Source organism: Pocillopora damicornis, chromosome 4, assembly GCF_964200805.1.
Source record: "Pocillopora damicornis chromosome 4, jaPocDami1.2, whole genome shotgun sequence".
NCBI classification, from domain to species: Eukaryota; Metazoa; Cnidaria; class Anthozoa; order Scleractinia; family Pocilloporidae; genus Pocillopora; species Pocillopora damicornis.
In genome coordinates, this window is record NC_142673.1 from 13,623,953 (window position 1) to 13,642,035 (window position 18,083).

An 18,083-nucleotide genomic window follows, 5' to 3' on the forward strand; every position below is an offset into this window, starting at 1 on the left:
GAGCGCTGTGAAGCGGTTCCATTTTTTCCTATGCTTGTATCTCTGACCGGAAAGTGTGAAAATTTTCCAATTTTCCAAGCAACGCTCTACAATCAAATTTTAAGCGCATCTTTGCCAAAAAATCTCAATTGCATTGCACTGAAGTGCTGTGTTATTTTTCCCTTTTTTAGCCTCTTCAGGTCGTTAAAATCCTCCCTCAGTTGAATTATTCTTCAACCGTTAGCTTTGAAGCGTCTCAAGCTGAATTTGGAAAGCCGAGTACAGTCCAACCTGCATGTATTACGCGGCACCGTATTAAGCGGTCACCCTGTATCTAACGGTCGGTTTTCAAAGTCCCGAAATTTGTTGCCCTTTACTACTGTAATTTCTCAACTCTCTAAAGCGGTCACCTCCATTAAGCGGTCGTGCTCACCCTTCCCTGAGTCCTTGCGGCTTGTTTGTATTATTTTCCACTTGTATTGAATGGTCACTCAGAGCGGAACCGTACAGCTCAAACTAAGCGAAGAATTCTCTTTCAAGCAAAATTTCATCCATTTATTTCCCCCGAAATCAATGTTGGTAATATTTTTGCGCAAGTTTTTTACATGAAGTGGTCAGCAAAAGAATGTAAAAATATTCTCTTGGTTGTCACTTATGACATAAAATGGGGTTTTTTTATTGTTTTTTATAACATCTCTATTCTGTGGAGCCTGTATTTAAGCGGTCAACCTGATTTAAGCGGTCAATCCGCCATACCCCGTTATATACAGGTTTGACTGTATTACCAACTGCTTTTCTTGACGGTCTCCAATCAATCTCTAACTTGCTGACAGTTTCATCCGTCAGAAAGCTATTGATATATTCGTGCTATTTAGGGTAACGGGTAGAGAGTAGAAACTGTCTTCCTGTAATGCTATTTTTTATTGACTCATGTTCAAATAGTTTATCTAAGGATATATTTCCTCTGTAACCTTCCGTAAATTCAAGCTTTTTCAAGCAACTATTGAAAGTGTAAGTTGTCAAAAGTTTTATTTCGGTCTACTTTCCTAGCCTCCAGGACGTGTTCGAAAAGCTTGGAACATCTGTCCCTCCGTATTCGTTTAATTTATGAAAAGTTTCCTAAAAACCTCAAACATAAATACCTGCCAAAAATTTGGCATATGTAGAATATCATCTGACGGCAATAACTTTTTTTTCTCACACGTTCAAAAAATTGATGTCTTCTGTTTATACCCAACATCTCTCGATTCTAGCTAGGTCAATTCCCCATCCAGCTTAGGAGTTTTCATCGCTTCACTACCCATACGTAATGCACATGCGTCAGATTTACATTTCAATGTAAAGATAAGTAGGAATTATTTTTTCAAAGAGTCATTTTTCTTCCTTTTTTGCTGTTTCTGAAGTTCTGGTTACTTTAGAAAATATACCTGACAAGTAATGACCCTGGAAGTTGTCAACTAAGACACAGTTCTTATCCTGTCATGTATTGCCGACTTAAATGTAGACGAATAGAGCCTAATTATATGTCTCATTTATTTGAACAATTTTTACTTAACACTACTGTTGTCATTTCCATCATTTGAGAGGCATTACTAGGTTTTTAACTTCGACTTCCTGACATTAAAATATTCAGCTCGTGTTCTACCTATTTCATTGTAATCGAGTTCCAGCTAGCGTTTGAATTATGTATTTACAGTTTAGTATCCAGAACATTCTGTTCGAAAGCCAGGTCATCACTAAACTCAGCGGTCGTTATGTGCCTCTTTTTCCTTCTTTTAGAAAGCTTTGTGTTTACAGCTGCTTGTACATGTCTTCCTGTACAACATAAAGCCAGTGCTCGTCGAAACTCAGCAATTCTTAATGCGTAAAAAATTGGATTGACAAAAGAGTTCAAGTAGTTGAAAAGGTTTACCATATCATAAAATCGTCTTGGTACATGGAAAACCCAAACAAACATTAGAAAGTTTAACAAAACTAACGGCAGCCAAGCGAGTAAAGTAAGGCCAGATACAATTAACAAAGTCTTTGTTAAGCGCTTGTTTTGTAAGTCTCGGCTTTCTTGATGTGAAGCGGCGACTCTTTCAGTTTGAAACTTTTGCCAAATACCAATATTACAGCCACATGTGATTAAAATGAGAATCAAAGTGTATGGCCCCCAAAAAACCAGAGTGTGCTTGTAAGAAAACAACAGGTTTGAACCGGTCCACATTGCAGAAATAAGGAGAGCTAGTGCCCACACTGAAAATATAGCAATGCGGTATGCTTGTGTCGATAATGTTCGATGCTTAAACGGCCAACGTATAGCGTAAAATCTTTCACACGCTATGAACACTGCAGAAATAAGAGAGGCCTGCGAGAAAGCTGTGTCAACGATCATGTAGGGAATTAAGATAGTCTTGTCGGTCCATAAGTTTCCAACGAACATGGTCCATAGGTGGAACTCATACCCGACATCGTAAATGTATACTGGTAAACTCAAAGCTCCTAGGAACAGATCAGCAAACGCCATATTGACGACTAGAAACAAATATTTCTTGCGAATATTTTTGTTCTTCGCAAAAATAACTATGATGAGTAAGTTTCCCACGACAACTAGAATAAATGTTAGCGTTAAAGCGCTGCACAATGCAATGCCTTCCCCCTGAGTGCGATCATATGCATCATTTGTATTGTTTAGTCGGCTGACACCAGCAGAAGACGACGAAGACGTTTTGTTCATTTTGAGATGATACTAAGACAACGATGAAGAAGCCAGGGTACAACATATGTTTTGTGCCTCTTTACTGTTCACTGACCAATTACGAATGCAAGCACTCCACTGACTGTGACACCTTATTGATGACAGATATCGCCCATTGAGTTGCGGAGGAGGAAGTCTTTTTCTCTTTGTAAATTTCTCTTAATAAAAATTATGCATGTTTTAACATGCACCTGCAGCTGTCATTTAAAGTGTTTATTTTCCCTCAGTGCGGTGCTTGTTTAAGTATGTGCGTTCTGGTGAGCCATTGTTACATAGATGAAGAGCTCTCACCGCTGTTTGTTTATCCTGCAAACAGGCTTTGTGTTTGGGTTTCGCTTTACGGTACAGACAAGGGTGCCGCTTATGGGAAAAAGTTATTAAAAACCGTGCTGATCTCAGTTAGATGTCGAACTCGGTCTTTATCATTTAAACTTTTCAAATCTTGGCTAAAAAAAAAAAAAGTCCCGAAATTTGTTCTCCTTTACTACTGTAATTTCTCAACTCTATTGAGCGGTCACCTCTATTGAGCAGTCGTGCTTACCCTTCACTGAGTTCTAGCGACTTGTTTATCTTCCACCTGTATTGAACGGTCACTCGGAGCGGAGTCGCTTAAATTAAACTAAGAATTCTCCCAGTTCAAACAAGACTTACTCCATGTTTTTCTCCTGAAATCAATGTTGGTAATATTTTTGCGCGAGCTTTTGTACATTAAGTGGTCAATAAGAGAATGTAAAAAAATACTCTTGGTTGTCACTTGTGACATAAAATGGCGGTTTTCTATCGTTTTTACTTCATCTCTATTCTGTGGAACCTTCCGTGAATCTAGACTTTTTCAGGCGACTACCGAAAGTGTAGGTTTTCAAAATTTTTTATTTCGGTCTACTTTCCTAGCCTCCAGGACGTGTTTGAAAAGCCTGGAACATCTGCCTCTCCATATTCATTTAATTTATGAAGAGTTTCCTAAAAACCTCAAACATAAATATCTGCAAAAAATTTGGCATATATCGAATATGATCTGACGGTAATTCCTTTTTTATTTTTTTATTTTTTTTTTTCACACACGTTCAAAAAATTGATGTCTTCTGTTTATACCGGATATCTCTCGATTCTAGCTAAGTCAATTCCCCATCCTGCCTTGGAGTTTTCATCGCTTCACTACCTATACTTAATTGTGCATGCGTCAGCGTGAGTCTTCAAAATAGTGAGATTTAATTACTTTTCCACTCCAAATTTTAACAACTGCATATGAATATCGAGGCGATAAAGTGAATAATACATGCATCTTGATTGGTTCTTCTTTATAATGTATTGTCAGACTAGAGGGAGTATATATTAGTCATATACGACAAATATATTCCACGTTGCCGTGGATCTCTACAGTAATAGATTACAGAAGATGTCAAAATGTGGTGAGAACGTGATTAATGACACCCTCGGCTGTGCCTCGTGTGTCACTTTTTTGTTCTTTCCACATGATCGTATACTTATCTTATAGTAATCGTATACTTCTCTTACAGTAATCGTATACTAATCTTATAGTTTATTTGTTGAACTGTTTCTTTCGTAATCCTACCCTACACCACATGGAGTCTTTGGTGCAAACACGTTTGGTGCATCTGTTCAAACTCTTCATCCTTGGTATCCATAACATCCTGTTCGAAAGCCGGTTCACGACTAAACTCAGTATCCATAACATTCTGTTCGAAAGCCACTTCACGACTAAACTCAGTATCTATAACATCCTGTTCGAAAGCCACTTCACGACTAAACTCAGCGGTCGTTCTGTGCCTCTCTTTCCTTCTTTTAGAAAGCTTTGTGTCCACAGCTGCTTGCACATGTCTTCCTGTACAACATAAAGCCAGTGCTCGTCGAAACTCAGCAATTCTTAATGCGTAAAAAATTGGATTGACAAAAGAGTTCAAGTAGTTGAAAAGGTTTACCATATCATAAAATCGTCTTGGTACATGGAAAAACCAAACATGCATCAGTAAGTTTAACAAAACTAGCGGCAGCCAAGCTAGTAAAGTAAGGCCAGATACAATTAACAAAGTCTTTGTTAAGCGCTTGTTTTGTAAGTCTCGGCTTTCTTGATGTGAAGCGGCGACTCTTCCAGTTTGAAACTTTTTCCAAATACCAATGTTACAGCCACATGTGATTAAAATGAGAATCAAAGTGTATGGCCCCCAAAAAAACATAGTGTACTTGTAAGAAAATAATAGGATTGAACCGGTCACGGTTGCGGAAATAAGGAGAGCTAGTACCCACACTGAAAATATGGCAATGCGGTATGCTTGTGTCGATAAGTTTCGATGCTTAAACGGCCAACGTATGGCGTAAAATCTTTCACACGCTATGAACACTGCAGAAATAAGAGAGGCCTGCGAGAAAGCTGTGTCAACGATCATGTAGGAAATTAAGATAGGCTTGTTGGTCCATAAGTTTCCAACGAACGTGGTCCATAGGTGGAACTCATACCCGACATCGTAAATGTATACTGGTAAACTCAAAGCTCCTAGGAACAGATCAGCAAACGCCATATTGACAACTAGCAACAAATATTTCTTGCAAATATTTTTGTTTTTCGCAAAAATAGTTATGGTGAGTAAGTTTCCCACGACAACTAGAATAGATGTTAGCGTTAGAGCGCTGCACAACGCAATGCCTTCCCCCTGAGTACTATCATATGCATCATTTGTATCGTTTCGTCGGCTGACACTAGCAGAAGACGTCGAAGACGTATTGGTCATTTTGAGACAACGATGAAGAAGCCTGGTTGCAACATATGATGTATTCCTCTGTACTGTTCACTGACCAGTTACGAATGCAAGCACTCCACTGACTGTGACTTAAGACTGTGACTTGCTTCATATCTCGATGAACGCACAGCTGACGTATGAACCAATTGTTTAATAACATTTTAAACCCGATGGAAAATTTTTTTCTCGAGGGATATGTTTGCTGACGTCATGAGCGTGCACAATAGGAATGTGAAGCACGCTCGCTCAATTGAATTTGATCAGACAACTTTATTAGTTATGTTATAAACCTTATTGATGACAGATATCGCCCATTAAATTGCGGAGGAGGAAGTTTTTATCTCTTTGAAAATTTCTTTTAATAAAAATGATCTTTATGACCGTTATTACAGAAAAGTAATATGTGACAGCTACAGGTGCATGTTTTGACAAGCATCTGCAGTTGTCACTTAGTGCGGTGCTTGTATAAATGCACGCGTTCTGATGGGTGAGCCATTGTTAAATAGATGTAGAGCTCTCACCGTCGTTTGTTTATCCCGCAAGCAGGTCTTTGAGTTTGGATTTCGCCTTACGGCACAGACAATAGTGCCGCTTATGGGAAAAAGTTATATTATTAAAAACCGTGCTGATGTCAGTTAGATATCGAACTCGGTCTTCACCATGTAAACTTTTCAAATCTTTGCTAAAAAAAACTAAACAAAACAAAACCTGTACTTCACCGAGCAACGGTTCAATTTGTAAAAGTAATCACATAATTTTGAGTGCAGTTTGGAATAAACAAGCACGAGTAAATTTTTTTAAAGACTAAAAATTTGTGGTCTGTGAAAAAATTAACAAGTGCTTGTTTATTCCAAATTTCACTAGAAAAATCATGTGATTACGTGTTAATAATATACATGGAAAAATACGAGATGGCTAATCATAATTAAGCATAAGCAAAGCGCGCACATCAAGTGCAAAAATAATTTATTCAAACCGTTCGTTCGGTCAAAACAATCGCGTACGATCAAAACAATAATATGCAGTTATATCTTCACATCTTTAAGGCGAAAAAAAGTTCAAAGTCCGGCTAAACAGCTCAAGGAATTGTTCAGTCTGTGTCCGAACCACTTTCGATGAAATGGAATCATCGTTTCCGAGGTTTAACCATGTTTGTTTTTAATCTCGGCGTTTGATCGCTCGAGCAAATTGTTAAGCTGGGTCCGCTTGTAATTTTCGATTTCCTGGGCAATTCCCTTCTCTAAAAACAACTTTTTCCAAACCGACAACCAAAATGCAGTGCTTTTTGCAGTGTTTTCGTTGTTTGAGTGGTTTTTCAGCTGTGGTGGCCAAAGGAAACCTACTTAAAACGCCGGCCATTGTTTCGCTCGCAAATTTTCAAATTTTGTTGCGACATCTAAGGCTCGCATTTGATTGGCTACCTGTGAGTTTCTTTGATTATTGACCAATCAGAATGTCTGATTTGTTACTTTCTTTGCACTGAATCAACCCTCTTCTACTCTGAATTAACTCTCTTCTGCACTGAATTACTGAAAACTGCATTTATCTTAACCAATCAGAACTGAGTAATTTTTTCATATATATTATTAATCATAAAAATTGAAGAAACTCTCCATTTCAGTTCCAGTATTGGTGTTTCTCATGAAAAAATAGATTTGATGACCTCGCCGGGATAAAAAAAAACTTGACATTTTTATAGCAGCCGAGGCAACCTTTCCATTACATAGTAACCTGTATAACCCGCGTTCTAAACAAGTGGGTATTCCTTTAATGTGTGGATATTGTAGGGAGAAGTTACATGTTGAGCACTTCTGGGAATTTAAGGGTTAAGCTAAGTTTCCCGACCTCTTAATGTAAACATTCTTTGATCATTCAAATTGAAGCATGGTGAGCCTGGAAAGGTCGGTTTATGATGGTCAACGCCCTTCTTGGGTCTGACATCTTTGTAACATATATCCATGCACAAGAGAATATAAAGTCTTCTATATTCTCTTGTTGTGCATTACCATCTTTATATGTAACTCTCCATTTTTACAATTCTATTCTGCTCCGGTTATTTGAGTATAGAGTACTCTTAATAAGTAAAACAATACAGATTTATTATTTTTATTTCTATTTTATATATAATTCTGTTATCATATTTACCGTCGACTAATGGACCCACAACGACTGCAGAAACAAAGTCGGGGTGAGGGGGGAGGCAGTATTATGCGGAAAAAGAAATTGATTACAATAAAAACATCACTTCTCCACTGCTGGAACATCTATTAAACCGGGATCCCCTAATCTGCCAGAAATTAATTCATGAGGAGCCCTATGTACCCTAAGATAGGATACATAGATATGCACCGCCTAAGGTAATGGGTTCTAAGGTCGGGGGGAGAGGAACCTGGAAAAAGGGTCAATTTTTGTTGCGTATGGCCGCTGACCTATCAGAATCCCCACCGCATTATAGTCTATTCTGTAGCCAATTATAGACCCCATCTTAGTCACTTTTGGTGATACGGTAACAAAATTTAACCGAGATTCTTCTTATTTTTAAATACCTACTTACCAGAAAATTTCTTCATTCCAAATTCCCGAAAATATGTGACCCCAATATATGAACTCTATTGAAAACGCAATCCAGTCTATGGCATGTACAGTCAATTCCAGTCGTGAAAATAAGCATACCCTATCCATCGATCGGAAAACGTTTATGGATTTGATCATTCTGGTCGTAAATTGATGGTAGTCTGTAAGAGGATGACATGTAGGAGGACATATTCAAGTCATTTTCGTTTCAACTCCGATGAAACCAAAGGGAAAGACAATAGAGAGGGGGGATACTTCGGTCAATTTTTACCGAGTATGTACCACTGGCCCCTCAACCTATTCCGTGACTAATTATAGACACAATCGTAGTCATTTTCGAACATATGTAATTTTCCTGATCCCAACCGTCAGTCACATTATGGTTATCACTGGTTATGTATCTACTTTATAAAGCCTGTAAAGTAGATCATCCTAAAACGAATTGATTCATTTCTTAAACAGGATGCAAATCACTTGATTTTGTACTTACATAAAAAACATTTTGGTGCGTTTGAAACTTTTACTTGCGGTACAACAATACAAATATTCTGGTGCATTTGAATCTTACCATTTTCACATCCCCACTTAAAGCAATTTTCTTACCCTTAAAATCCCGGAAATGTGCGACTTCATTCTAGTAACTCTATTGATATAGTCAATCCAGTCGTGAAAATGCGACCTCATCCAGCGGCACATCCCCATTACCAGGAAGTACCTACCGAGTATTTTTTTCCAGCTTGAAGATCATGACGCACCGCATATCCGAAGTCCCTACAGAGAGGCTGCAATCAATCTCTGACTTCCTAACAATTTCATCCTTCAGAAAGCTATTGATATATTCGTGCTATTCAAGATAACTGGTAGAGAGTAGAAACTTTTTTCATGTAATGCCATTTTTTATTGACACATGTTCAAATAGTCTATCTAAGGATACTTTTCCTCTGGAAACTTGCGTAAATTCAAGCTTTTTAAGGCGACTATTGAAAGTGTAAGTTTTCAAAAGTTTTATTTCGGTCTACTTTCCTAGCCTCCAGGACGTGTTTGAAAAGCTTGGAATATCTGTCCCTCCATATTCGTTTAATTATGAAAAGTTTACCAACAACCTCAAACAGAAATACCTGCTAAAATTTTGGTATACATCGAATACCATCTGACGGTAATCACCATTTTCCTTTCACAAAGGTTTAAAAAATTGATTTCTTCTGTTTATACTCGACATCTCTCGTTTTAGGTCAATTCCCCTTCCTGGTTAGGAGATTTCCTCGCTTTATTTCGCATACTTGATTGCGCATGCGTCAGCATGAGTCCTTGAAGTGAGGAGATTTACATTTCAGTGTGAAGATAAGTAGGAATTACTTTTCCCACTACAAATTTTATTAACTGCATATGAATATAGACGCTATAAGCTGAATAATACATGCATTTTTGATTGATTCTTTGGCATATCTATTGTCAGACTAGAGAAAGTGCAAAGAGCAACAACCCGTTTTTGTACAAAAGATTACTGATGACTGCTCGTCAATCGTCACGTCCATGCAAGAAAAATTAGAACTTTGCACTCTTGTAGAATGGAGAAAAAAATCTCGCTTGATCTTCATGAATAAAATTATTTATGGTTTAGTTGACATTAAGATTACCGCTTTTTAAATTTAAGTGATGAGACTCGTATCAGGAGTACCCATAGGTTTAAGGTTCTTGAACCTCACTGTAAGAAAGACGTGTTCAAATCTTCCTTTTTTCCCAAGCGCTGCTAAAGACTGGAATCAGCTCCTCCCTGATATGCCTGATATTACGTCTCTTACAGAATTTAGGAATGACCCTAGTTCATCAGCTTAATAAGAGCGTGTCAATTTGTATAGTTAACTTTTCATTCTGTATTGTACTTCTTGTAGCTTGCAATTTTTACTTCTATATTTTGTAAGTAGTTGGTGTGTTGCCTAACCGTCTTTTACCGACCTAATTGAGATGATTGATTGATTGGCTGATTGAGGACAGACGCAAGGATGGCGTCACCATTAAAAACATTTTACTTTTCAGTCATACGACAAATATGTTCCATGTTACCGTGAATGTCTACAGAAATAGATTACAGAAGATATCTAAATATGGTAAGAACATGATTAATGACACCCTCGGCTCTGCCTCGTGTGTCACTTTCCTGTTCTTACCACATTCCGATCGCGTCATCTGTGATCGTATACTAATCTTATAGTTTATTTGTTGAATTGTTTCTTTCGTGATCGTACTCTATACCATATGGAGTCCTTGTGCAAACACATTTGGTACATCTGTTCCAACTCTTTATCTCTACAGATTCTTTTTCATGCAAATTACAATGTTTTATATTACTTCTCTGCCATAGTCCAATATCTTAAATGAGAAATGGAAAGTCCTCTCTGAGTATGAGGTGTAAGCAAGGGTTAGGACAGACTGGAGAAGAAGCGCAAAAATTACTAACTTTTTTTTGTGCCCCTGCTCCCCTTACGTGTGACTCGCGCTTCACGCTCACCTCAGTTGTGTTTTCTTCCATTCGCTTGAATAATAATAAACATTAGGCCTCTTCGGCAGGCTGTCAACTCCCAAACTCATAATCTCACTTTAAGACTCTATTACATACACATACATAACATTCTTTGACATAAGTAGAAACATAAAGGCGTGATTATATAGACAAGGCCGTCTCTTCGATACTTAAATTGAAACGTGAAAGAATGGTGCCTTATTCAATGTCTCATTTCGCAGAAAAGGTTGCAGTTATTCATCGTGATGAATATTTAATGTTTAATGTCTCATTTGTTTGAATAATTATACTTAACACTACCAATGTCATTTCCATCATTTTAGAGGCATTGTTAGGTTTTTAACTTCAACTTCCTGACATTAATAAAATATTTAGCTCGTGTTCTACCTATTTTCGTCTTAATCGAGTTTCTAGCTAGTGTTTGAATGATGTGTTTTACAGTTTGGTATCCATAACATCCTGTTCAAAAGCCAGTTCAATACTAAACTCAGTATCCAGAACATCCTGTTCGAAAGCCACTTCACGACTAAACTCAGTATCCATAATTATAACATTCTGTTCGAAAGCCAGTTCACGACTAAACTCAGTATCCATAACATCCTGTTCGAAAGCCACTTCACGACTAAACTCAGCGGTCGTTCTGTGCCTCTCTTTCCTTCTTTTAGAAAACTTTGTGTCTACAGCTGCTTGCACATGTCTTCCTGTACAACATAAAGCCAGTGCTCGTCGAAACTCAGCAATTCTTAATGGGTAAAAAATTGGATTTACAAAAGAGTTCAAGTAGTTGAAAAGGTTTACCATATCATAAAATCGTTTTGGTACATGGAAGAACCAAACATGCATCAGTAAGTGTAACAAAACTAGCGGCAGCCAAGCTAGTAAAGTAAGGCCAGATACAATTAACAAAGTCTTTGTTAAGCGCTTGTTTTGTAAGTCTCGGCTTTCTTGATGTGAAGCGGCGACTCTTTCAGTTTGAAACTTTTGCCAAATACCAATATTACAGCCACATATGATTAAAATGAGAGTCAAAGTGTATGGCCCCCCAAAAAACACAATGTACTTGTAAGAAAATAATAGGTTTGAACCGGTCACGGTTGCGGAAATAAGAAGAGCTAGTACCCACACTGAAAATATAGCAATGTGGTATGCTTGTGTCGATAATGTTCGATGCTTAAACGGCCAACGTATAGCGTAAAATCTTTCACACGCTATGAACACTGCAGAAATAAGAGAGGCCTGCGAGAAAGCTGTGTCAACGATCATGTAGGAAATTAAGATAGGCTTGTCGGTCCATAAGTTTCCAACGAACGTGGTCCATAGGTAGAAATCATACCCGACATCGTAAATGTATACTGGTAAACTCAAAGCTCCTAGGAACAGATCAGCAAACGCCATATTGACGACTAGAAACAAATATTTCTTGCGAATATTTTTGTTCTTCGCAAAAATAACTATGGTGAGTAAGTTTCCCACGACAACTAGAATAAATGTTAGCGTTAAAGCGCTGCACAATGCAATGCCTTCCACCTGAGTGCCATCATATACATCATTTGTATCGTTTAGTCGGCTGACACCAGCAGAAGACGACGAAGACGTTTTGTTCATTTTGAGATGATACTGAGACAACGATGAAGAAGCCAGGGTACAACATATGTTTTGTGCCTCTTTACTGTTCACTGACCAATTACGAATGCAAGCACTCCACTGACTGTGACACCTTAGTGATGACAGATATCGCCCATTGAGTTGCGGAGAAGGAAGTCTTTTTCTCTTTGTAAATTTCTCTTAATAAAAATTATGCATGTTTTAACATGCACCTGCAGCTGTCACTTAAAGTGTTTATTTATAGGATACATGGACATGCACCGCCTAAGGCAATGGGTTTTGAGCTTGGGGGAGGGGAATTTGAAAATAGGGTCAATTTTTGTTGCGTATGGGCTGCTGACCTATCAGAACCCCTACCGCATTATAGCGGAGCTCGCAGAGCGTAGCCCCATAATTATACAAAATAGTAGTAACCCATCAAGCCGAAAAAATTTGGATGTACGACCGTACGACCGTACAAGGTGCTACTTTTAACATGCGTGGTCAACTGATTCAAAGAGTCATTTTTGTTCAGTCCAGTGGTCAGTGCACTGGGCTCCGAGTCGGTTGAACCGTTGTTCATTGAAGTGCAGGTTTTTTTTTTTATTTTTCTAGCAAAGATTTGAAAATTTTAAATGGTAAAGACCGAGTTCGACATCTAACTGAGATCAGCAAGGTTTTTAATAACTTTTTTCCATAAGCGGCACCCTTGTCTGTACAATATATGAACTCTATTGAAAACACAATCCAGTTTATAGTCAACTCCAGTCGTGAAAATAAATATACCCTATCCATCGATCGGAAAACGTATATGGATTTGATCATTCTGGTCGTAAATTGATGGTAGTCTGCAAGAGGATGATATTTCGGATGACATACTAAAATCATTTTCGCTTCAACTCCGATGAAACCAAAGGGAAACACAATAATATCAAATTTCGTCATTCGAGCTGAATTTTGAGGTAAATTTACCAGTTTGTCTTTGGCTCTGACGCGTATTTATGCTAAGCGCGATCCAAGTTCAACTTTTAGAGACCGAGTGTGGGTCTTGGTTTGAAATTGAGCCAGGTCCTAGGAGAGGAGGGGGGGGGGGGGTACTTTGGTCAATTTTTACCGAGTATGTACCGCTGGCCTCTCAACCTATTCCGTGGCCAATTATAGACACCATTGCAATCACGTTTAGGCATATGTGATTTTCCTGATCCCAACTTAGTCACTTTCTGGCATTGCATCTACTTTATAAAGCCTGTTAAGGAGATCATCCTATAACAAATTAATCTATTTGTTAAACAGGATGCAGATCACTTGATTTTTCATCTACATTAAAAACATTTTGGTGCATGAAACTTTTACCTGCGGAACAATAATACAAATATTCTGGTGCATTTGGTTCTTACAATTTTCACATCCTTACTTAAAGCAATTTTTTCACTCTTAAAATCCCGAAAATGTGCGAACCCATTCTAGTAACTCTATTGATATAGTCAATCCAGTCGTGAAAAATACCATCTCATCCAGCGGCACATCCCCATTACCAAGAAGCACCCGACGAGTATTTTTTTTTCCAGCTGGAAGATCATGACGCATCGCACATCCAAAGTCCCTGCAGAGGCTAACTCATCCGACTTTGAGTTCAGCCGTGAAAAGAGACATTAAAATTTGGAAAATAACATTCTCCAAACAAATTCTGTAACCTCTCATTTAAAGTCTGTCCTTTGTCATAAAATCATGATTTCCGTTTGATTCAAGTGGTTATCAAAGTCATTTAACTTTAAATTGAACATGAAATTGTCAAAATTTGAGCAATATTAATCCTATTTATTTCCTCTTCAAGTGTGCACGACACAGACTCAAACATTTGCAAAATATGAGTGCAGCTTCCAAATTTCAAAGAACCACTTTAAAAACGGACGACATCAGTACCAGAAATTTACAAAATATTTACATTTATAAAAGGTAAGTTTTAAGGAAAAAGTTTACGGTAAAATAATGGCAGATGTTTCTGTCAACATAATCCCTTTCCCGATCGTATTGTCTGTAATTAAAGTAATAAAGCAGACGAAATCTATTGCAATGGGTAACCGTAATCATTGTATGTATTTTGTTTGTCGGAATATATCTCCCAAGTGCCGAACAGCTAATAAATAAATATTAAATTCTTGAGTGTGTGTCGAAGATATTAGTCTGGTTTTACTGCACTATTATCGCTTAAATGAACTATGCAAATCACGTCCATTTATTCTGGTAAAAGATCCAGTAAATATGTAATGTCATATTGCTCTTTTTAATTAAGATGTTCGAAGTAAATTGGTTGGTAAAAGAAATAAGAAAATATGTATAACTTGTTTATATGCAATCATTGATTGATTGAGTGACAGTGTCCTTTTGGAGAGGATATGAGGTCACGCAGTGACGTGAGTTGTGCATTACATTCGATTACTGGTTGATGTTGAATTTGCATTAAGTATCCGAAAAGTCGAGAGCAATCAATTTACGTTGTCTAACTTCAGCGTTCAAGCTTTACAAACTGATCCGCTGCTATTCCTTCGGAACCTTTAATCATTGCAGTTAAAAATGAAAGAAACAACGGGAAACGAATAATGAAATGGAAAATTAATTACTTTCTGTAGTTCCCCCTCCCCCCTTATAACTTTGTTGCTGACGACTGACCCCCCTCCACCGCATGATAAAACCATGTGATCCCCCTCAAAATTCTCCACCCTCCATCACTGAAAAGACTGGTGTTCAGGGGTAAATGTGAAATATGAAAACAACATATTTACATACAAAGAGCAAACGTAGGAGTATTCAGAATATCTGTCAATATAAACCTTTAATAGTTCAGTTGTGAGGAATGTCCTCTATCTCAGGAGAACCAGCGAGCATCAGAAAGAATCAAAAGATCATAAGGTCATAGAGCGCTGTGAAGCGTTTCCCTTTATGTCGTCAAGCAGTCCCTCATTCTCAGCGATATCCGTTGCGTGAGTCAACGGATATAGGCGCAAAAAAAAAAAGAAAAGAAACACTTGATACTGCGGAAATTCTGGGAAGAAAATCAATGCTCTACAATAGAATTTTAACCGCATCTTTGCCAAAAAAATCTCAATAGCATTGCATTGAAGTGTTGTGGCACCGTATTAAGCGGTCACCCTGTATCTAACGGTCGGTTTTCAAAGTCTCGAAATTTTTTCCCCTTTACTACTGTAATTTCTCAACTCTATTAAGCCGTCACCTCTATTAAGCGGTAGTGCTCACCCTTCACTGAGTCCTAGCGGTTTGTTTGTATTATTTCCACCTGTATTGAACGGTCACTCAGAGCGAAACCACTTAAATTAAACTAAGAATTCTCGCAGTTCCAGCAAAACTTACCTCATGTTTTTCTCCCGAAATCAATGTTGGTAATATTTCTGTAAAAATATTCTCTTGGTTGTCGCTTAGAATATAAAATGACATAGGAGATTTCATCACTGTAAAAATTTGCTGTTTCTGAAGTTCTGGTTACTTTAGAAAATGTACCTAACCGGTAATGACTCTGGAAGTTCTCAACTGAGACACTGTCTCGTCTTGTCTCGTTAATTTAAATAATTTTTACCTAACACTACCGTTGTCATTTCCATCATTTTAAAGGCATTACTAGGTTTTTAACTTCAACCTCCTGACATTAAAATATTCAGCTCGTGTTCTACTTATTTCATTTTAATCGAGTTTCTAGCCAGTGAATTATGTGTTTTACAGTTTGGTATCCATAACATTCTGTTCAAAAGCCACTTTATGACTAATCTCAATATCCGTAACATCTTGTTCAAAAGCCAGTTCACGACTAAACTCAGTCGTTCCGTGCCTCTCTTTCCTTCTTTTAGAAAGCTTTGTGTTTACAGCTGCTTGCACATGTCTTCCTGTACAACATAAAGCCAGTGCTCGTCGAAACTCAGCAATTTTTAATGCGTAAAAAATTGGATTGACAAAAGAGTTCAAGTAGTTGAAAAGGTTTACCATATCATAAAATCGTTTTGGTAAATGGAAAAACCAAACATGCATTAGAAAGTTTGACAAAACTAGCGGCAGCCAAGCGAGTAAAGTAAGGCCAGATACAATTAACAAAGTCTTTGTTAAGCGCTTGTTTTGAAATTCTCGGCTTTCTTGATGTGAAGTGGCGACTCTTCCAGTTTGAAACTTTTTCCCAATACCAATGTTACAGCCACATGTGATTAAAATGAGAATCAAAGTGTATGGTGCCCAAAAAAACATAGTGTACTTGTAAGAAAATAATAGGCCTGAACCGGTCAAGGTTGCGGAAATAAGGAAAGCTAGTACCCACACTAGGAAAATAGCAATGCGGTATGCTTGTATCGATAATGTTCGATGCTTAAACGGCCAACGTATGGCGTAAAATCTTTCACACGTTATGAACACTGCAGAAATAAGAGAGGCCTGCGAGAAAGCTGTGTCAACGATGAAGTAGTAAATTAAAATAGGCTTGTTGGTCCATAAGTTTCCAACGAACGTGGTCCATAGGCGGAATCCATAACCGACATCATAAGTGTATACTGGTAAACTCAAAGCTCCTAGGAACAGATCAGCAAACGCCATGTTGACAACTAGTAACAAATATTTCTTGCGAACATTTTTGTTCTTCGCAAAAATAACTATGGTGAGTAAGTTTCCCACGACAACTAGAATAAATGTTAGCGTTAAAGCGCTGCACAATGCAATGCCTTCCCCCTGAGTGCGATCATATGCATCATTTGTGTCGTTTCGTCGGCTGACACTAGCAGAAGATGACGAAGACGTATTGGTCATTTTGAGATGATACTGAGACAAAGATGAAGAAGCCTGGTTGCAACATATGTTGTGTTCCTCTGTACTGTTCACTGACCAATTACGAATTATGACCGTTATTACTGAAAAGTAATATGTGACAGCAGTAGGTGCATGTTTCGACAGGCACCTGCAGTTGTCACTTAAAAGTGTTCATTTTCCCTGAGCGGTGCTTGTATAAATGCACGCGTTCTGATAGGTGAGCCATTGTTAAATAGATGTAGAGCTCTCACCGTCGTTGGTTTATCCCGCAAGCAGGCCTTTGTGTTTGGATTTCGCCTCAAGGCACAGACAAGGGTGCCGCTTATGGAAAAAAGTTATTAAAAACCGTGCTGATCTCAGTTAGATATAGAACTCGGTCTTTGCCATTTAAACTTTTCAAATCTTTGTAAAAAAAACAAAACAAAACAAAACCTGCACTTCACTGAGCAACGGTTCAATTTGTATAGGTAATCACACGATTTCGAGTTCAATTTTGAATAAATAAGCAGGAGTAATTTTTTTTAAAGACTAACAAAATTGTGGATTTATGACCGTGCGACCGTACGACCCACCGTACAAGGTGCTACTTTTAACATGCGTGGTCAACTGTAACGCGGGCACGCCAACGCCTCAGCTTTGTCCAGTAGTCCAGTGGTCGGTGCACTGGGCTCCGAGTCCGACGACCCGGGCTCTAGTCCTGGCCGGGGCAAGGCGTTGTGTCCTTGGGACGTGCGGGAAAAAAATGCGAGCTTCGCTTTTAGGCTTGGCTAAATTTATATATTAATTAAGCATAAGCAAAGCGCGCGCATTAAGTGCAGAAATAATTTATTCAAACCGTACGTTCGGTCAAAACAATCGCGTACGATCAAAACAATAATATGCCATGATATCTTCACATCTTTAAGGCCGAGGTTTAACCATGCTTGTTTTTAATTTCGGCGTTGGATCGCTCGAGCAAAGTGTTAAGCTGGGTCAGCTTGTAATTTTCGATTTTTTCGACTTTTTCCAAACCGACAACCAAAAAGTAGTGCTTTTTACAGTATTTTCGTTGTTTGAGCGGTTTTTCAGCTGCGGCGGCGAAAGAAACCCTAGTTTAAACGCCGGCTATTGTTTCACTCGCAAATTTTCA

At 38.1% G+C, this 18,083-nt stretch overlaps 3 protein-coding genes across 3 annotated transcripts; all 3 read right to left on the bottom strand.

Annotated features, from left to right (window-relative positions):
* Window positions 1-1,669: 1,669 nt before the first annotated feature.
* LOC149046896 (adenosine receptor A3-like) lies at window positions 1,670-4,334 on the bottom strand. The gene has a single exon (XM_089204180.1). The coding sequence runs from the start codon at window positions 2,696-2,698 to the stop codon at window positions 1,670-1,672; it is 1,029 nt and encodes a 342-aa protein (XP_089060306.1). The 5' UTR covers window positions 2,699-4,334.
* LOC149046897 (adenosine receptor A3-like) lies at window positions 4,294-5,466 on the bottom strand. The gene has a single exon (XM_089204181.1). The coding sequence runs from the start codon at window positions 5,464-5,466 to the stop codon at window positions 4,294-4,296; it is 1,173 nt and encodes a 390-aa protein (XP_089060307.1).
* Window positions 5,467-15,883: 10,417 nt separating this feature from the next.
* On the bottom strand, window positions 15,884-17,109 carry LOC113674469 (adenosine receptor A3). Its single transcript, XM_027190947.2, has one exon. It carries the CDS (start codon window positions 16,952-16,954, stop codon window positions 15,884-15,886), a length of 1,071 nt encoding a protein of 356 aa, XP_027046748.2. The 5' UTR covers window positions 16,955-17,109.
* Between the last annotated feature and the right edge of the window lie 974 nt (window positions 17,110-18,083).

Coding starts and splice junctions, on each gene's coding strand:
- LOC149046896 (XM_089204180.1), bottom strand. CDS start 2,698: ATGAACAAAACGTCTTCGTCGTCTTCTGCTGGTGTCAGCCGACTAAAC.
- LOC113674469 (XM_027190947.2), bottom strand. CDS start 16,954: ATGACCAATACGTCTTCGTCATCTTCTGCTAGTGTCAGCCGACGAAAC.
- LOC149046897 (XM_089204181.1), bottom strand. CDS start 5,466: ATGACCAATACGTCTTCGACGTCTTCTGCTAGTGTCAGCCGACGAAAC.